Source organism: Daktulosphaira vitifoliae, unplaced genomic scaffold (assembly GCF_025091365.1).
Source record: "Daktulosphaira vitifoliae isolate Bord-2020 unplaced genomic scaffold, ASM2509136v1 Scaffold_1, whole genome shotgun sequence".
Taxonomy (NCBI): Eukaryota; Metazoa; Arthropoda; class Insecta; order Hemiptera; family Phylloxeridae; genus Daktulosphaira; species Daktulosphaira vitifoliae.
The window spans coordinates 86,704,187-86,726,794 of NW_026099572.1; the positions used below are offsets into that span (position 1 = coordinate 86,704,187).

At 28.8% G+C, this 22,608-nt stretch overlaps 2 protein-coding genes across 2 annotated transcripts; both read right to left on the reverse strand.

Annotated features, from left to right (window-relative positions):
* LOC126893728 (uncharacterized) lies at nt 1-4,060 on the reverse strand. Its single transcript, XM_050664182.1, has 3 exons — nt 3,952-4,060; nt 3,837-3,891; nt 1-1,554 (listed from the first exon to the last, which is right to left on the reverse strand). Exons 1-3 carry the CDS (start codon nt 3,955-3,957, stop codon nt 932-934), a joined length of 684 nt encoding a protein of 227 aa, XP_050520139.1. The 5' UTR covers nt 3,958-4,060; the 3' UTR covers nt 1-931.
* Nucleotides 4,061-20,680: 16,620 nt separating this feature from the next.
* On the reverse strand, nt 20,681-21,309 carry LOC126896393 (uncharacterized). Its single transcript, XM_050669148.1, has 2 exons — nt 20,872-21,309; nt 20,681-20,778 (listed from the first exon to the last, which is right to left on the reverse strand). Exons 1-2 carry the CDS (start codon nt 21,203-21,205, stop codon nt 20,681-20,683), a joined length of 432 nt encoding a protein of 143 aa, XP_050525105.1. The 5' UTR covers nt 21,206-21,309.
* Nucleotides 21,310-22,608: the final 1,299 nt, after the last annotated feature.

Genomic DNA, 22,608 nt, shown 5'->3' on the forward strand with positions numbered 1-22,608 from the left:
TTAACTTGTCCCCACTGTGCTTGGTTTTTAAAAATATTTTTCAAAAATTTTATAAAGGTTTAAAGTCAAAATAAATATTTTCAAAAAATAGGGGAATGATACTCTAACTACTCTTTTTTTAATACATAAATTCAGTTTAAACAACTTTCATAAAAACACATATTTTTTTATATACAACCGTTAGGTTGGTTAATACCATTGGTATATCTTGGGGAAATTTTTAAATGCAGTGGTTTCCCGTTGCCTTCTGCTCTAAAAACATTGGTGCTTCTTCGCCACCGTAGAAGCACACGCATGGTCACCCATCCGTTAACCTACGGCGGTAGCGTGCGGCTTAACACTAGAGTTTTGTCAACAATTAGTGTGACTACCGCGCCACACCACGCCCTCAAAGTTAATGTACTATAATTTATTAAATTTTGAAATTTTTACACAAAAAACGTATTTTTTTGTTTAACTTTTATGTTTCTTTTCTTCATGATAACATTCCAGAGTTAATTATAAAATCTATACGAAAAAAAAAAAAAATTTTTTTTTATCAATTCTTACAATTTTCAAACAGATATAGCAGTACAAAGTCAAAAAATTTAAATCGAGAATTTTACACAGAAATAGCATATTTTGGACTACGATAGTTATTTTTACCATGACGACAGTTCAAAATTCAAATTTTTTTTCCATAAAAAAGTATATTCCGTACGTTTTAATTTAAGATATGTATAAATCTGTCAGTATACCGAAACTTTTTCAAAAGTTAAGTTAAAAAAATCAGATAAATAAATTTATAAAAAATAAAATAGTTTTATCAGAAAAATATTTGTTGTATAATTTGAGTATAATTCTTTATTTTATTCAATGAGATGAAAGAGTAATAGATCACTGTTTCATCTCAGGGACATTCCTTTTCTATTGCATATTGTAAACATATTAATTAATCATTTATAGCAGCCATTTTAGTTATATTTTCGTTCCATCCAATTTTATTTATATATGCATATTCTAAAATGTCTAATCTACAATTAAAAGCAGCTCCTTCCATTACTGTTTGATCCCATGGACATTCATTTTCAATTGCATATTTTAGGCACTCCAAATGCCCATTCGTTGCAGCTGCTTTTGTTGTTTTTTCATTCCATGGACACTCTTTTTTATGTGCATATTGTAAACATTTTAAATGTCCGTTTGTAGCAGCTGCTGTCGTTGTTTCTTCATTCCATGAACACTCATTTTCATGTGCATATTGTAAACATATTAATTGGCCATTCATAGCAGCCATTTTAGTTATATTTTCGTTCCATCCAATTTTATTTATATATGCATATTCTAAAATGTCTAATCTACAATTAAAAGCAGCTCCTTCCATTACTGTTTGATCCCATGGACATTCATTTTCAATTGCATATTTTAGGCACTCTAAATGTCCATTTGTAGCAGCAGCTGTAGTTGTTTCTTGATTCCAAGAACATCCACTCTCGTGAGCTCTTATTAATTTGTCTAAGTCACCATTTGCAGCAGCATTTCTCGTTGCATCTCTTTCAAAATGGTATGCTATCCCTAAATGATTATAATTATTAATGTATTTTTGCTATATTAAAATTTTATTTAGAATACTAAAAAATATCTAATTAAAAGAGTGTTATGTCAATTATAATTTTTGTTTTATTATTAGTGTTTGGTACAGAATGCCTTTAGCAAAGATTTAGTAGACCAATTGTTATAAACATCGTTGATTATATTATATCGTGTGACAACTGATCTCCAGCGTCTTGCTTTACTCACCCCTTTGCCCACCCAGCACGGCAAATCGATGACCTCCGTGTCAATTGTCATTCGTATACAGTTCATTGTCGTAAGTCAGTCAGTCAATTGTTTTTGTGTCACTATTTTCTGTAACAAGCGCCTTCGCTTGAATGGTAAATTGTTCGGCCATCGTACGCCATAATTCTTTTAATAGTTTATTGCACCCTTGTGCTCAAAGTTTACGTGCCCTTGCACGCCACTAGTGATTGGGCTCTGACCATCACTAAATATCTTCATTGCCGTAGTCGCTTTTTCACGGTCTGTTCTCATCTGTCATTACGTACCTGGATTTACACTCTGACTCGTCATACTCAGATGTTCGACACCATATCACCAGATCTTATACAGTCCACTCATCATTATTAACTTCATCTATTCAGCTACGTTTATATTATTTTTAATGTTTTTATTGTTTGTTTTAATTGAGATTAACTATTTGTTTTATGCTGCTTCGCCGGCCACTAGTATTTAAGAGCCCTCGTTACCCCTTAAATTTAAGATACTCTCTGAGGAATTTCTAATATATGTGGTTATTTGTTATTTAATTATTGTCTACTCTCGTTTACTTATTAGGTGTATAGTTATCCGTTATCCCTCAGGTGACTCATTTCTGTTTCAATAATAAATATTTAAACAGGCTAAAGGTAAAACGGCATTCTAGTGCGGTGCACAGCTAGCCGTCCTACGGTTTAGCTTCCTCGTACAAAACAATTAGCATACCTCATTATGCTTTCTTTTTACATTAAATATAAATATTTTGTTTAAATTTATTGCTATAAATAAAATAGAAATATTTTAGAAAATTTGGTCAAACCAATGCATTGATGATATTAAAGGATCCAAAAAACAATTTCTTTTGATATTATTTTAAGTCTGCGGATCTCTTAATATAAAATAATTCTATCAATGTAAAAGTTGATAAAATTTGTTTTGCATAATAATGTAGTATGTTGGTTGTAAACAGCAGAGTAGGTACTTATTCAAATAAATTAAAATATAAATCATTACTTAATCAAACGTTTTTGGTACAAAATTTATTTGAACAAAATATTTATCTGAATAATAATTTTTAAATATTTTCGAATAATACTGTTTCTATTTTTAAATTTGTTAAGTAATAAAAGATACAAGGTAGCCAAAGGCATCAAAAATAAAATAAACGAACTCTTGTTGTAAGGTTGAAAGTTGAACAGAGACAACCGAGTATTGAAACTGATGTTTAACAAATCTTCCATTGCGTACTAAGTCGAGTCGACTAACTATAATGATCAGATCAAATAAGTTAAAGTATTTTTTTATTATCAAAAACTATCAGTCACCCTCGTTTAAAGTGCTTTCCTACTTTTTTATAATATAATCTACGATTTCATTACCTTTAGTTCCAGTTTAATATCTATAGAGTTAGAAATTTGACAGTAATTAAAATCACTATCATAATGTTCTTGTAATGTTATAGAAAGTTCTAAAAAAAAAATTTAGACTCAGATTTGTAAGTTAAGTTGTGGAAGTTAACTCTTCATATAAAATTTGATATTTAGAATACCTTTTGTGGCGGTTATATTTTTGTTTTTCAAAAAAAAACATTTGTTTTAATTCATACATTTTTCAACAATTTTAGCAATTAAAATCAAAATAATACAAAAACTATTTATTGAGAGTATTCAATAATTATACGTTTTCGGAGAATTTACTACATTTAAGAAGAACAAGAAAATTTTTTCTAAATTTTGTTGATGATAACTTCATCCAAGTACAGTTTATTATGTTTTGACGACAATTAATTATTTTATAAATTTACATTATAATTTGTTTACATTTTTTAATAAATGTTTCAAAAGTTGTAAATTTAAAATAAGATTGAAAATTGGATATTTATTATTCCACTTTTGATATACAATTTTTCATTATGCGCATATGGAAAGAGAATAAAAAGTAAAAAAAAAATGAAATATCTCTATGATATTAATTCATATCATTAAAATGAAATAAATATTTAATAAATTTAATAAGCATAAATAATGTAAAATAGAGTTTACCTTTGTTAAACTTCAAATAGGAAATAAACAACAAATAGGTAATCAATTGCCAATTCTAGAATACATAATCGATTATTTAGATTTCATTGATAATGTACTTTAAGGTGTTACTCACCTCCATTCTTATTTTTACTTAAATGTTATATTCTAGATAAGATTTGTATAGACAATTTTTTGATAAAATAGTTATATATATATAAAATCACCAACCTATTCAATTATTTTTTATACTCTTTAATATAAAAAGATTATTTAAGTAAAAATAGTCTAATATACTTATACTTTATTATTTACTTAATTATTATAATCAATCTATTCATACACATATAAAAAATGCTGGCTGAACAGGTTGGCTAAAACACATTTTCAATTTAATAAAATTTGGTGAATTATTAATACAAATATAAATATATACAGAGTGTTCAGTAAATAAGGAAAAAAGTCAATTGTTATAAACAATTAGAACAATGAAACTCGTTCCTTAATTTCTGAACACTCAATATATGTATAGAAACAAAGTTATTCCTTTTTATGTTTAATTTTTAAAAGGGTTTGTTGTATTATTATAAAACCAAATATCCATTTCCTTAATTATATCCTAATTATAAGTTTTCATGATTTATAAGAAAAATACACGAATAAATACTTAATATACTTATTATATTCAGTATAAATCTAATTTTGAATAATTTAGTTAATGTAATTTTTATGGATAAATTATAAAAAATTATAATGTAGTTGTATACAAAATGATTTTTTTAACATTAGTCACTCAATTTATCTTAAAATAATAATTACGTTAAGACAATTTTTTTTGGTATTTTTTAGATCTTAATATATTTCTCAATTTAAATAATTATATATTATTTAATTAATAAAATAAAATAATGATATAGAGTAGAGCAGATCTAATTGACAACTCATATAACTTATGGTCTACATAACATTTCACACTTTTCTTCTTTTTTAAAAACCAAATTTTACAATATACGACTATATTTAAAATATGTTTTATGTTATTTTTAACTAAAATGTTTTAAAAATTAATTTTTTTTCGAAGATTTGAAAGTAGCTATTTTACAAATAACTTTAAAAACATTTTTTTTTTATATCAGAAACTCTTATTTTAATTCAGTATTTACGTTCCTACAGTATTTAGAAGTTTGTTAAATTTTGAATTTTTTTATGATTTTTTTATAATATCAAACGTTAGTCTATGTAAAGAACATTATTTTAACATTATTTTTTTATGTTATTTACTGGCTATAATACACGATATCATTTTCATGAAAAATAATTACGTTTGAAGAAACTGTTTACGGAAATGATTATGTTAAATCTTTATTGCAAAATGTTACTAACATTTTCGAATGTTAACTACAAGTGTTCAAATTAAAAGTTATAAGAATTATTAAATTGCCTGATTCTATTATTGATATAATATTATTATAGAATATTCCTTGTTAGGAGATTTAATAATAAATGGACTTATTCATTATTATTTTCGTTTAGATTTATAAAACATGAACATATTTAATTAAAATTTAAAATTTTTTAAATTAAAACTTAAATTGCGACAATACGCAATTTCTTAAAAAAATAATGTTTACTTCCGTCCTTTACAAAGACTAACGTTTAATATCATAAAAAAACGTAAAAAATTCATAATTTAACAAAATACAATATGCTATAGAAACGTAACTACTGAATTACAATAAAAGTTTTTGTTGTATGTTATCAGTTTCCCATATAAAAAAAACAAAGTTGATGCCCTTACAAGGTATAAGGGATGAACTTAAAAAGTTTATTGAGTACTAATTGAGTAGGTTATGGTAAAAAAATCATAGTATACTTTATTGTTTACTTAATTATTTTAATGAACCAAATTAAAACAAAGACTTGTTTTTATAAAGTGTAAATTATTTATACATATAAAATTAAAAAATATACATTTATTAAGATAAAATTCAATGAAACTGTATTTTATGTAAGTATTAATACTAAAAAAAGTTTATGTATATAACAAGAGTATAAATGATATGTTGCCAGGAAAAATAAAGATTTTGTTTTTGTAATTAACAGCGCCTTGTGCGTACTAAATGGCTCATACTACATATTTTTATTTTTTTTAATTTTATACTTGGTAAATATGATATTACTTGCTGTATTCTACTATAGCACATGATTGTTGATTACAATATAAAATAATATTTAATATAATATTGTAATCAACAGTCATATTTAGTTAAATTCTTTTATTAAATTAATTTTTATTCTAAATTTTTATTATATAATAAATTTAATTAAATAAAAACTTTAAATCAATTATTTTTTTCTTGTAATAAACCAAAAATATCTACTATTTAGATTATTATGATTGAAAACATAATAATTTTTTTATTTATTTGAATATTCTATAACGTAACTTAAAAATTTATTTTGAAATTAATTTTTCTATTACAATAATATTTATTATATTTATAGGTAAAAACAATATGATGAATAATGGCAAATAATTAAATCATTTTTATTTATTTTTTTTATTGCTTTTTCATTATTTTAAAAAATAAAAGTCATTACGAAGTTAAATTATGTAAATTAAAATATCATTTAGTACAAAGGTTACTATTATTTGAATGAAATTTGAAAACATATAACTATAAGAAAAATCCAGTATATTAATTGATTAATTATTTGACAAAATTATAAAAACTAGAGATTTACAACATTGTTAAAAATAATATTAATTTCATTAAAATCGAACATAAATATATAATGAAATTTGATCACTTGTGGCTAATAATATTTTTAATATAGTATTAATTGTAAATGAAACATAAAATTATACCAGAATTAAATATTAAGGATATTTAACCAAATTTTTAAATATTAAAATATAATTCCTTTTACAGAATGCAATGAATAAAAATTGTTTAATTTTCATGATAAGAATAGATTATGAAGAATTTTAAATTAAATTTGACTTATCGCGCAAATGAACTTTTTTCTGACATAGCGGTGTCAAAAGCTCTTTATTTTTGCCGATGACTACTAGATAAAGTGACAAAAGAGAATAAATATAAAAACGGTAGCACAGTGGGGTCGCGGCACAATGTGGACATTGCACAGTTGGACAAGTATAGATGATATCTGACAGTGATTAAAATCACTATCATAAAAAACGCTTCGATGAAAATCTGTAGATAGTGTTTAATTTTAAGAAGTTGGTGGATTATACCAAAAACAAAATGAATTTTTATTTCCATTTATTATTCATAATGAGTAGTTTTTGATTTAGAAGTATAATATATGAATAAATATTAATTATAGAAATTAAATTAGTATGAGATTGTTATTTAATAATTTAGTATTGTAATTTATTCGGATAATTTATAAAAAAATGATAAAATAGTTATTCCTTTATGGAAAATGTGTATAAAAAGGGGCGTATTATAAATTAAAACTAAGTAATATCTGTTAATCTGTTAAATCATTTATTTATGTTTAACTTTTAAAGAGCATAAACATAAATAGTAACTATTGTCTGATTATGAATATTACTATAAGAACCCATCACAGTGGGATCGCGGTATAGTTAGGTCCAGTATAGATGATATCTGACAGTGATTAGAATCACTATCATAAAAAACGCTTCGATGCAAATCTGTAGATAATCATTAATTTAAATAAATTGGTTCTTAAAGCAAAATTAAATCCTATTTCTATCATTATTCCTAATTAGTAGTTGCTTTATAAGTATAATTTATGAATAAATATCTATAAAAGCAATTGAACGTAGTATGAAATTAATATTTAATAATTTAGTATTGTAATTTTTTCGGTGAATTTATAAAAAATAATAAAGTAATTATTACTTTTATGGCAAAGGTGTAAAAAATTGAAGGGCTTGACACAAAACTTATTAGATAATAACTTATTGTTAATTATGAATAAATGGTCTGCAAAAAATGTTCATCAGAGTCAAAAATATACTTTTATTATACAATTTTTTGTGCTAATTTCAAATAAGCAATTATATTTTTCTATAACCAATAATTTTTGATATTATTACTAATTAGTTCAAAACTATAGGATATTGTTCTAAATATTACAATTGTATTATCTATTTAAACACCATGTGTTACATAGAAATTATTAATATTTCTTTTGAAATTATTTATTACGATAAAAAAATAATAATTTTTTTTTAAATATTAAAGATTTTGATTTTTAATATGTTCAAAATAATCAGTCCAAAATTTCATTTTTAACCTATTTTGTTGGTTTTTAAAGTTGTTGAAAAAGTTTTGATTAAGTTTTTTTAAATATATACTAAAGAAAATTTGAATTTGTTACCATAATTTATAGCTCAACTTCAAGTTTGAAATTTACATTATTAAATAGAAACTTTTATGAAAATTAAAAAAATAGTATCGTTAAGATTAATATGCAGTCAAGAAATTGTATTATTACTATTTACTGTAAATTTATTAGAAAAGCTCAATATTTTTTTTGCATTTTCATTGTAATAAATCACTTAAATAGACATCATAGCAATCATTTATAAGTATATTTTCGTGTTTAAAAAAATTCTACAATTGAAATATTTAGAAATTAATTAATTTTAATATTTAGTTTAACTAAAAAAACAATCAAAATGTTGTTAAAAAAATCTACCCAATTTATGCATTAAAAATAAAAATTCAGATGAAACTAAAATTATTTATTTTTAGATTTGTTTTACATAGCAACATGTTACCAAAAAATTTGGAATATTATAGATTGGTAGTAACACACACAAATAAAATTAATAAATTACAAAGTAAAATTATTTAATTTTGTAGTTAAAACCTATTATCATATCAAACCTAATTCGACATTAAATACTTTAAAAACATTAGAATGAATGATTTTAATTGTCTATATGAAAAAAATAAGGGCTAAGTAACTTTTTAATTTTTTTCAATTTTGAGTACCTTTAACTATCTTTAAATATTTTTAACTGGATAATAGTTGTGATTATATAATATATCGTTAAAAAAAGTTGGTTAAGTGAGAGCTGAAAATAATTAAGTCACACAAAAAAAAAAAAACACATAGTAATATAATTTTAATATGAATAAGAAATGTTTTCAAACGAGGGGAGACTACAGTGATAGGGTTCTTGATATTCTTGGAAATTATTGAATCTAAATGAGATAAAAATGAAATGAGTTATTTAATTAGTGATTTTTAAATTTGTAATTTTTTTTGGGATTTCCTCTATTTACGAAAATGACGGTAATTTTTCAATATTTGAAGTACACACAATTTGTGATCTTTTCACGTATCGTTGAAAGAAATCGGTTCGATGAGAACAAATCATAACAGATACAATACAAAAAAAACCCAGTACAGGATGGTCGCAGTTCAAAAAAAATTATGGAAATTTATTTATTTTTAAAAAAATACGACAGTTTTAAAAAAAGAAGTTTAAAAAATGTCAAAAGAACCTTTTTTTTAAATTAAAATTTTTTAAGGCATTTCCTCCATTAACGGCAATAACTTTCAGTTTCAGATAATGTCTTTGACTAGATACACTTTGTTATTCTCGCAGGGGAATCCGCAAGGATTACGGGCCTAACAACCCCGCGGACCCTAGTTATTTCAGTGAGGGTGGCAACACGTACCACTGCTCTTAGCCGGTCATGACTTTGGTTAGTCGGGACCGGTAGGCCTGGGCATACCTGCTTGCTAACAGCGAATAGGCCCCCCAACCCAGCCATACCAAGTGAAAGGGTTGCTAACTTGTCACAGGGTAGTTAGCCGAAAGGTAAAGTGACCATTGGGATCCTCTATGGCACCTGGCGCACCATAGAGTATACAGCCTTATCACAGTATCGAGCTCTGCTGTGACGGACCTTTATTTCTCGACTTCTCGTGGGAACTATATGGACAAAAACATAGAAAAACCACAAAACAACGAACTTGTGACGATCAGGGATCCTACGGACAACCTGTCGGAACAAGANTGTCCACGGATCCAAAAGGAAATGTGGAGAGCGAAACTAAGGCACGGTCGCCATTTGGGGACGATGGGGGATCACCAACCACAGGGGGGCTGTGTGACACAGGGACTGTTTCAGACATCTGTATCACACCCAGTACAGCATGCTTTCTCAGGAGTCAACATCAGTTTTTCTGAATGGCTGACAATAGAATTCAATTCACGCAAATAAACCTGCATTACAGTAAAAGGGCCAACAGTTTATTACTAAGTACCCTAACTGAGAGGCATACAATTCCCTTACAAATAGCACTTATTCAGGAACGATGGATAAATGGTGACCAGAGTAAGGGGCTAAATCTAAGGAATTTTAAACTATTTCATAAACAAGCGAATAAACCAAGAACTTGCATTTTGGTTAATAATAAAGTTAAAGCCAGCCTGATACTTAATCTATCAAGTGCAGACTTGACTATTATTAGAGTAACACTAAATGATGGTAAAAANCTATTATTAAAGTAACACTAAATGATGATAATAATATTGTAGTAGCTTCAGGATACCTACTATATGAGGTCACAGACCCAGGTAGGAACCTAACTATGCTCTTTAATTATTGCAAAAATGAAAAATTAGAACTAATCCTAGGTATGGATGCTAATGCACACCACACTATTTGGGGGAGCAGTAACATCAACCAAAGAGGAGAGGTTATAATGGATCTATTGCTGACTACAGACCTAAGTATACTGAATAGAGGTAGTGTACCTACTTTTGTTATCAAGAACAGGAAGGAAGTCATTGATCTGACAGTTTGTTCAAAAGGGTTACTTCAAAAGATAAAAGGGTGGAAAGTGTCCTCCGAACTTTCTCTTTCTGATAATAGGCATAATAATTCTGATTAATAGGAAATTAACAAAGTTGAGACTGAGTACTACAGGAACCTGAAAAAAACAAACTGGGACAAATACAGGGCAGATCTCTCTCGTGACCTGAATAACCTACAGTTTAGTTTGGGGTCGAGACAGAGTACTGAAAGGGCTATAAATATGCTACAGGACTACATTGTCTCGGCTTACAAAGAAAACTGTCCTTTAATAGAAAGGAAAGGTACAGGACAGGGTGTAGCTTGGTGGAATGCTAACCTGTCTAAATTACGAAAGAGTTCACGTAAGCTCTTAAATAAAACAATGAAATCAGGTTTGGAACAACACTGGGAATCCTATAAGTACGCCCAAAGGAACTACAAATCTGCATTGAAAAAGTCCAAAAGAGAAAGCTAGAAGAAGTTCTGTGGGGATATACAACAACTCCCTATAGCAACTAGACTTCTGCGATCACTAAGGAATGGACCAAACAAAACTGTCGAGGCAATACTACTGCCAGACGGAATGTTCACCAATAATGATAATGAAACATTATCACATTTGATGAACACACATTTTCCTGACTCTACAATTAACAACAGAGAACAGGAACATGATGCACAGGACAAACGTGTGACCTGTGCTGATTGGAGACTAACCAGGAAAGTGATAACCCCAAGTGGAATAAGATGGGCAATAAAAGCCTTTGGCAGTTTTAAAGCTGCAGGCTGTGACGAAATTTTCCCTGCACTTCTGCAAGAAGGGTTAGAGATAATCGTCCCCCATCTCTGCAAAATATTTAGGGCATGCCTTGCCTATGGTTATCANTCCCATCACTGCAAAATATATGGGGCATGCCTTGCCTATGGTTATCAACCAGAAAGCTGGCGTAAAGTTAGGGTGGTGTTTATACCCAAACCTAACCGGACTAACTATTATGAAGCAAAATCCTATAGACCAATAAGTCTTACTTCTTTTCTTCTTAAGACTATGGAGAAACTTATTGATAGGTGCATCAAGGAGGGGCCTCTTAAGGAGAACCCTTTACATGAAAACCAACATGCGTNAAACCCTTTACATGAAAACCAATATGCGTATCAAACGGAGAAATCTACTGATACAGCGCTACACTACTAAACCACTAAGATAAATAAAGCTGTAGAGAATAAAATGTATGCAGTAAGTATATTCCTGGATATCGAAGGGGCTTTCGACANTATGCGTATCAAACGGAGAAATCTACTGATACAGCTCTACACTGCTAAACCACTAAGATAAATAAAGCTGTAGAGAATAAAATGTATGCAGTAAGTATATTCCTGGATATCGAAGGGGCTTTCGACAATACTCCCTTCGATGCAATGTGTGAATCTGCACATCAGCATGGAATAGAACCACTTATTATTAAGTGGATAGAATCCATGCTTAAGGAACACTCTATTTTGGGACAGCTTGATGAGACCAAAGTAATAAAGAGTGTTAAACAGGGATACCCACAAGGCGGGGTTCTATCCCCCTTGCTATGGTGTCTAGTATTGGACTGGCTTATTAGAGAGTTAAACAAATATTGTTATACACAAGCCTATGCGGATGACTTGGTTATAGCAGTGGTGGGTAAATTCCCAGACACTATTATTGACTTAGCACAACAGAGACTTAACACTATACAGATATGGTGTAGTAAGTACGGTCTATCTGTTAATCCAAATAAAGCAGAGGTTGTTATGTTCACTAGAAAGAGAATAGGACTAGACAGCCTGGACACTCTTACTCTGAATGGACAAGAAATTAGCTTAAAATCAGAAGTAAAATACTTAGGTATTATCTTGGATAGTAAGCTAAAATGGAAATCACATGTTGAGTCAAGAATCAAAAAAGCAATGACCACATTGTGGACTTGCAGCAGAGCCTTGGGAAAGACATGGGGTCTTAAACCAAGAGTTATGTATTGGTTGTACACATCAGTGATTAAACTTATGATATTGTACGGTGCCCTAGCTTGGTGGACCAGAACATCACTCGTTACAGCTAGGAAAGAACTTAGTCGCATACAGAGAATGGCTGCTATGGCCATCACTGAGCCAACAGTCGTATTAGAGGCACTAATCGGATTGCCTCCTCTGCATCTAGAGGTGAAAGCTCACGCCAAAGTCACAGCACTAAGATTCCACAACTTAGGTATGTGGACTTTGGAGAGTAATACAACAGAACATAGTAAAATACTAAAAGAGATAGACCAGGGCTTTTTGGAATACCCCTTGGACTATATCAAACCGGTTCTTAAGAATAACATTCCCTACTAAGTGGAAATCACTACACGTAGAGAATGGAATATTAACCACCTGACTGAAAAAGGAGGATTTGTGATATATACAGATGGATCCAAAAAATCAGGAAAGGTAGGTGCTGGAATTTGGGGCTTAAAGCCACGAATAAATGTCAGTATGTCATTGGGCACAACACCCTCTGTTTTCCANCCAGTATGTCATTGGGCACAACACTCTCTGTTTTCCAAGTAGAGGTGATGGCGATACTGGTAAACCTGCTGGTATACAGAAATAGGAAGATAACTATCTTAAGTGATAGTCAAGGGGCTTTGAAGGCACTCTGTAACGATAAGGTGAATTCAAAGCTGGTCCTCGAATGTAGGGAAACTTTAGAATCACTATCGAGGTTCAACAACCTAGTGAAGTTACACTAGCATGGGTACCGAGACACAACGGTGTCACTGGAAATGAGAATGCTGACTTTCTAGCCAACAAAGGAGCAGAGAACACCTTTGTTGGACCAGAACCAGTGGTAGCACTCTCTGAGCAATCGCTCAAAGCGCTACCCAAGAATTGGTGCAGAGAACAACACAGGAAAATCTGGAAGTACTTGGTAGTACCTTGATAATCTAAAATGTTTATCAAGACCCCTGGTCTATTGCTGGGTGATCTTAATAGCACAACTAAACATCAAATTAACACTTTGACTGGTCTACTCACAGGACATGGTCACTTGCTTAAACATCTTAACATAATGAAGGTATCAGAATCACCATTGTGCAGGAAGTGTGTAGTAGAAGAGGAATATTCATTTCACATTATGTGCGAATGTGAAGCCTTGTCCACACTAAGATCAAACTACTTGAATAAACCTTTTCCTGAAAAAGAAGATATTAAAAACCTAAAACCCAGAGAGATACTTAATTTCTCCAGAAAGACAGGACTCTTTGGTTATCTTTAGAAGTGACTTATGGTTGGTAATGTATTAACACTTAGGTGGGTAAACCGAATCAAGACAATTCGGTATGAGGTGCGCACAATGAACCAACAGGTCTGAGTGCATGGGTATTATGTCCATCTCGATAATAATTAAAACTAAAACTAAAACTACACTTTGTTATATTTTGACACATCATTGAAAGAAATCGGTTCGGTGAGAGCTGAGAACAAATGATAACAGATACAAAAAAATCCAGCACAAGGGGGTCGCGGCACAGTGGTGACGTGGCATAGTTGGACCAAGTATAACGATATCTGACAGTGATTAAAATCACTATCATAAAAAAAGCTTCGATGCAAATCATTAGATAATGTTTAATTTTAAAAAAATTGGTGTATTATTCCAAAAGCTACATGATCTGCTATTTCCTTATTTATATCCTGATTAAGATAAAGTATGTCTAATGAAAAATGTATATAAATACTATTTCTCATGAAAAAATTGTATTGATCAATGTGGTTTTCAGAAAGTTATAACATAATAAAGTTAAATCGAGAATTTTTACACAAAAATAGCATTCGGTTGGGTTTTCATGGTTTTTTCACCATGAAGACAAAATAAAGTTAGAAATTTTTTTTTTTCTATGATAAAGTATAATACATGAGCTTTAATTTAAGATATATATAAATGTGTCAGACTTTCCGGAACACTTTCAAAAGTTAATTTTGTGTGAAAAAGTTGTCATTTTAAATCCCCCCTGTGGGCTGGTAAAGGGTCAGATTTAAAAAAAAAACACATCATAGTAAAACTAATACCTTCTCAGCTTCGCATCGATGATAGTGTTTTTCATTAATTTCCGATTAACATTAATCGATATGTTTCAATACGGTCCATGATATTTTATATATTATTTGATTTTGTTTAAATATTTTATTTTATTTTTCGTGACATCATTTTTTTGTAGACATGGTTTTTGAAACATTCCTATTTTTGTCCATGTTTAACACAATTTTCTTTTTTAATAATTACATAAAATTTTCTTATTAATCTTAACTGTAATATTTATGTTTATTGCGCGAGTAGCTAAAGTACTCGCGTGTGTTTTATTACTATTTCTTATTCTAGACATAGACTACGGTATTTTATACATATCAACCACTTATAACTTCAATTATCATAGTTGTGATTAATGAATCATTAGATGTTATAATCATTTTTATTTAACGATATATTAACTCAAATTAAATTATTAATTAACTTAATATTAATTCTACCTATTCCGCCTAGATTGTGGCGACCCTTGATAGCAAAGATAGTCGTTATTTTAGCGGCAAACCACGTTTTTTGTATGTCGACAAAAGCCCCCTTGCTTGCTTATTCCGAATATGTTTTTTTACATTAAATGTTAATTTAAAAAAATAGCATTCATATGTTTTAAAGTTTTTGATTATTTGTTTTTATATTTTATTCAATAGTATACTGCTAGTAATATAATCATTTTTAGTATTATAAGTTTGTATATAAAAATTTTATGGTCAATGTCTAGTTTTAGTTAGTTAATTATAATAAATTTAAAATCTTGATAATTTCGATTGACACAAAACCTATCCCTGCTTAGACGGCGCTTACCTGTGTCACTTCGATATTAGCCGTGTACTTATTAATATGAAAATCCGTGGTCATCGTACTTTTCTCCGCTTTTGATATCGAGCCGAGGCCGCTACTGACTGTGTATAGCTGATTATGAGTTCTGTTTCGTTCCGGCGATCATTCTGTGCTGCGCTTTGACGTACTAAAAATATGCATATAAATCTATATGCGATTGCACATCCTTGAGATCTTTATATATGTTTACTGTGTTTTTTATTGTACTGTCAGTGATAAAACTAATTCGTATTTTTCTAACAATACTCATCCATATACATTAGGGTGTCCCTTATTTTTAAAATGCTGAAAAGTCCTAACTCTTACCCCTCAAATATTTGTGTATACATGTAAAAAGTACCCTTAAAAAATTTCAGGTCGATCAGACAACTTTTAGCCGTGCCGACTTGGGGTTGAAAATCGACCGAAAGAGGTTGGGTTGAGTTTTCAACATTTTAAAAATAAGAGACACCCTAATATACTGTATATACAAGTGCTATGTCTCCAGTGAATTAAGTGAATAAACGAGCCATTGTCCTAATTTTTTTTGTTTAAATAATATCACCTGTTTTTTCTTGTGATCTACCTTCTCGACTACCTTGATTGACGTGTTAAGATTTAAAGGTATTTGTAGTTATACCAGCTAATATGTTAAAAAAAAGTGCACAGAAAATTGCTATTTTGAACAAAAATGACTGACACCAAACCGTTAGTTAGTTTTAATCAAGTTATTGGTAGTCCGGGTACATTTGAACCGGAAATGGGTCTTATCATTTTTGAATCAAAATTGAACTATATTTTTTTAGCGAATGGAATCGAAAATAAAGTACAAAATGTTACTTATTGAAAAATGTTATATAAATTAATAGTGGGGATTGTCCAATACTCGCGAGTGCGATCACCGGCACACACACACCATTAACAATTATATTGATTCTCAATAAAGACTTATTTTTCGTTTAACTGTCATATTAAAAAAAAAAAACATTTTCAATTAGCAAAACATTATAGGAGCATTTATTTTATGTAATGTTAAGAAAGCAAGTATTTTAAACACGATAAAAAATTGAACAAAAAATAAATTAATATGATATATTGAATAATATGTAGTAACTCTAAAAGAAAAAAAAGAAAATGGAACCTGGCTAAGCTACTATTTTTGTTATATTAATTATATTATTATTCGCGATATGAGTACCAGGGTTTCTAAGTGAGGTAAAGAATAATAGAAAAGTAAAGTGATCTTTATTTATTAGATTTACTATTATAAATTGTCACACAGTTTAACATCAATAATGCCACGAGTATTCATGGTTATCAATGATACATGGGATATAGTCACCTCGTGTGTCTCACTAAAGTAGTATGGTGGCTATATATGAACCTCCTACTTAACTCCTGAATTAGACATGTATCAATAATATAACTTTGTCAATTAACTCCATATAAATATTACTGATTAATTAAATATATTTGGTAGATTATAGCTTCGAAGCGAAGCTGAGAATTTTACTATGATGTGTTTTTTTTTTTTTTGTGTGTCTGTTACCACTTTTTCTCAGCTCTCACCGAACGGATTTCTTTCAACGATACGTCAAAAGATCGCAAATCGTATCTAATCGAAGACATTACCCTTATAAATTGAAAAAATTTCCCTCGTTCCCCGTAAATGGGGGAAACCTCCAAAAAAATTACAAATTTCAAAATCGCTAATTTTCGAAATTTTTTCCATGTTTTTTACTAAAAACTGCGGTAACTTTTTCAAAAATAATGTCTTTACTTATCATTTGGTATATTTTTTTTGTAAATCGGACCCTTTATCTGCCCACAAGAGGNGTTTTTTACTAAAAACTGCCGTAACTTTTTCAAAAATAATGTCTTTACTTATCATTTGGTATATTTTTTTTGTAAATCGGACCCTTTATCTGCCCACAAGAGGGGATTTAAAATGACAACTTTTTCACAAAAAATTAACTTTTTCAACTTAACTTTTGAAAATGTTCCGGAAGGTCTGACACTTTTATATATATCTTAAATTAAAGCTAATGTAATATACTTTAATTTGAAAAAAAAAAATTTGACCTCTGGACTTGTCTTCGTGGTGAAAGTTGACATCAAAGTTAATAAAAAATTACGATTTTTGTAAAATAATTTTTTTTTATATTTTTAACTTAATAATGCTCTAACTTTTTCAAAAATGAACATATCAATATAATTTTTTTTTATATAGATGCTTGATGTCTTTACTTATCATTTGGTATATTTTTTTTGTAAATCTGACACTTAACCTGCCCACAGGGGGGGATTTAAAATGACAACTTTTTCACAAAAAATTAACTTTTTCAACTTAACTTTTGAAAATGTTCCGGAAGGTCTGACACTTTTATATATATCTTAAATTAAAGCTTATGTAATATGCTTTAATTAAAAAAAAAAAATTGACCTCTAGACTTGTCTTCACGGCAAAAATAGCTACCGAATGCTATTTTTGTGTGAAAATTCTCGATTTTATATTTTACATTTTTAACTTTATAATGCTATAACTTATTGAAAAATGTATGGATCAANATTCAAATAGACTTTTTCACATAAAATTAACTTTTTCAACTTAACTTTTGAAAGTGTTTCGGAAATACTGACACTTTTCTTCTTCTTCTTCTATTTTTATCGTTAGTTTACTTTTTTTTTTGTTATTGTTTAATGAAAATAACAGAGTTTAAGAAAAAACCATAAATAAAATAAAACTAATATAGCAACTTGTTGACAATTAAAAAATTAGAAAAAACAATCTAGATTCAAGTATATCTTATTAGTTTATTTTAAATTAAAATTAAAAAATATTATTTGTTCAACCCTTTTACTTTTGAGTCTGCTTCTTTTTTCTGATACAACTTGGCTACCTTTGGAAAATACACATTCACTAGGAACAGAAGTACATTGTATACAAAAACGCCTTTGCCCTAAAGCAGAACCTTGGTGTACTCCTACTCTTACCCGAAAACCTTCTGTTACTCCTCATACTCTTTACCCTGGTACAAGTGCCATCATACATATCTTCTATTATATTAATGTACCTTTTCGGGATTCCTTTTCTCATTAATTTCCACTTTAAAACCTCTCTCGGTACTTTGTCATACGCTTTCTCCAAATGTAGAAATACCATAAACAGCTTTTTCTTCTTTTTCCTAAACTTTTCTATTAGTTACCTCACACGAAATACTGGCTCCATTGTTGACTTACCAGGCATAAATCAAAATTGATTTTTAGATATTGATGTCTCATTTCTTATTCTCTTATCTATTATATTTTCCCAAATGTTCATACTATGACTCATAAGTTTTATGCCTCTATAATTTCCACACTCCTGTATGTTTCCTTTACCTTTAAATATCGGCACCACAGTACTATTCCTCTATTCATTTGGTATTTTTCCTTTTAATAAGATTTTATTTAAAAGTTCCTTCAACCATCTTATGCCAACATCTCATAATATTTTCCATACTTCTATCTGGTTCTAATGCTTTATTCTTTTTCATTGATGATACAGCCTCCCATACCTCTTTCTCACTAATTAAATCTACCAGTCCCTCAAACCACGAGATATCCTCTAATGTCTCTTTTGGGTACTCCTCATTCAATAATTTTTCAAAATACTCTTTCCACCTTTTTTTCACATCATTATCAATCGAGAGTACCTTATTATCAACACTTTTTATACACCTTTTATAATGATAATTTTTAGACCTTTTCTCTCTTATCTTTGCAAGTCTATAGATTTCTTTCTCGCCTTCCTTTGTTCCTAACATATCACTACACAATACTGACACTTTTAAATATATATATTAAATTAAAGCTTATATAATATACTTTAATAGGAAAAAAATAATTTTTGAACTTAAGTTTGTCTTCATGGTGAAAATGACTACTGTATTTAAAAATATGCCATTTTTGTGTTATAATTGTCAGTTTTATTTATTATTTTAATTTAAAATAATGTTGGATACATATCGGTCGAATATGCTGCCAAGAAATTGTGTTGTAATTATTCATGTTATCATTGTGTTACATTGAGTTGATGTCGGTCTTCTTTCTATATCTGCGTTGTTGCCGCCATCTTAATGCTTCTTCTGCTATAAGCTCTATGGCATTTGCGAGTAAGTAGTTTTGTATTCGTTTTGTTGTAAAAGTAAAATATCACCTTTGCGATTGTCGCATTCTGTGCGCTCAGTTTATCGCCGTTGGGTCTATATATTTTCTGAGATACATCAGAGTACCGTTCACAGCATATTGTGTACACGTTGATCAGCTACTTGCATTCGACTTCAATTGATCCTTTTAATATTCAAAATTATCTTCAGCCGTTTCAATTAGCCGATAAGTATAATGCTTGTTCATCTATCTTTCTAAGACTTACTCACTTGTATAATTATTTATTTGTTTATATAAGCGCCTTTGTGGTATTAGTGTTCCCCCAATCCACATTGGTCTATATAAGATTTTATATTTCTTGTATAATACATTGAATTGTTATAATTTTATATTGTAAAATTCATTCTACAATCAAACATACAGTCCACTCACTTTATTCCTTATCCTCGACATAGCTAAAGACTTAAGACAAATTAAAACCGCGAATGCTAACGAACCGAGCGCTGCGTTCAAACAAATATCTTACAATAGATTTTGAGTTAGAAAAATTTTTTTTACTCACTTAGATTTAATAAATATCTAATATATTTAATAAATATTTAATACTTTAATGAATATCAAGGTACACATCATTATAGTCTCTCCTCGTGAAAGGAAATTTCTTATTCATATTAAAAAATTTTACTCTGTGGTTTTTATTTGTGGCTTTCATTTATTTTCTCACTTGACCAATTTTTTTTAACGATACGTCAAACGTTCACAACTTTTATCTAATTAAAGATATTATCCTCAAAAAAAAACTCCCTTTATCAAATAAAAAGTTGCTTAACCAGCTTTATCCATACAGACAATTAAAATTATTCATTTTAAATATTTTTTAAGTATTTATTGTCGACTTAGGTTTGAAATGATATGTTATTATTACAAAATTATATAATTTTTCTTTCTAATTTATTAATTTTTTAACTCTATTTGTTTGTGTTTCTTCCAATCTATAATAATCTAATTTTTTCGCTAACAAATTGCTTTATAAATGTAAATGCCAGAAAATTTTTAAAAATGAAGTGAATAAAATCAATACATTCGAAACCTAAAACAATTTATTTAAAATAAAGTATAAATAACAAACTTAAAGAATATTAACAAATTAAATAATTAAAAAGAAATCTTTATTGTAGCATACTTTTAGCATAATTCTTTATTTTGGTCCATTTACTATTAGAAGCTTGAATAATGAAAGATTTGTTCCGTGGGCATTTATTTTCAATGGCGTATTTTAAACATTCAAAATGGCCATTTTCAGCAGCAAGTGTAGCTGTATTATTATTCCATGGACATTTATGTGTATGAGCATATTTTAAACAATTTAACATACCATTTTCAGCAGCTGCTGTCGTTGTATTTTCATTCCATGGACACCCATGTTCGTGTGCATATTTTAAACATTTTAAATGACCTTTTGAAGCAGCGGCTGCCGTTGTTTTTTCATTCCATGGACATTTTTTTTTCGTGCGCATATTTTAAAATTTTTAACTTACCATTAAAGGCAGCTCCTATTGTTACTTTCTCATTCCATGGACATTTATTTTCATGTGCATATTTCAAGCATTCTAAATGTCCATTTATAGCAGCTGCTTTTGTTGTTTTTTTATTCCATGGGCATTTATTTTCAAATGCATATTTTAAACACTCTAAATGTCCATTTGCAGCAGCAGCTGCCGTTGTATCTTGATCCCAATAACATCCACTCTTGTGAGCTGTTATTAACATGTCTAAGTCACCATTTGCAGCAGCATTTTTCGTGGCATCTTTTTCAAATTGGCATGCTATTTTTAAATGACCATAATTATCAATTAATTTTTGATATGTTCGATTTTTATTTATATTACTAAAAAATGTCTAATTAAGAAACTGTCATATAAATTATAATTTTTTAGCTCTATTCAAAGCTGAGAAGGTATTAGTTTTACTATGATGTGTTTTTTTTTTGTGTCTGTTACCACTTTTTCTCAGCCTCACCGAACCGATTTCTTTCAATACGTCAAAAGATCTTAAATCGTATCTAGTCAAAGACATTATACTCAAAAATTGAAAAATTTCCCTATAAATAATGTAAAATAAAGTTTACATTTATTAAACATAAACCTTTGGTTTGATATATGTTTAAAGGACGCAGTATTTCCGGAACACTTTAAAAAGTTAAGTTGAAAAAGTTCTATTTTTTATACAATGTTTCAAGTTTTGAACGCCCCTATATATGGGGATATTGTCCAATTTTAATAAAAAGTATGTCAAATTAAATATGTACTAATAATGTATTTAGAAAAAAAAATTTGTGCCGATAATTACATTTTTCAAAAAGCTATAGCATTTTTAAGTTGAAAATTAAAAATTTTAAATCGAAAATTTTAACACAAAAATAGCGTTTTTTTAACTACGGCAGCCATTTACATACAGAAGATATAGTGTTGGGACAATTTTTTTTTTTTATTTTATAGTACATAAAATAAGCTTTAATTTGATATATGTTTAAAGGACGCAGTATTTCCGGAACATTTTCAAAAATTAAGTTGAAAAAGTTACTATTTTAAATCCCCCTCAATGAGGAGGTTAAGTGTTAGATTTTCAAAAAAATGATATCAAATGAAAGGGAAATATTTAAGGTTTTAGTATAAAAAAAATTATGTTGATTAGTTTATTTTTGAAAAAGTTATGGAAGTTTTAAAAAAAAAAGTGAAAAAATGACAAAATTAACCGATTTTTAAATTTGTAATTTTTTTGGATATCTTCCCCATTTGCGGGGAACGAGGAAAAATTTTTTAATTTTTAAGGGTAATGTCTTCAACTAGATACGATTTGTGATCTTTTGACGTATTGTTGAAAGAAATCAGTCCAGTGAGAGCTAAGAAAAAGTGGCAAC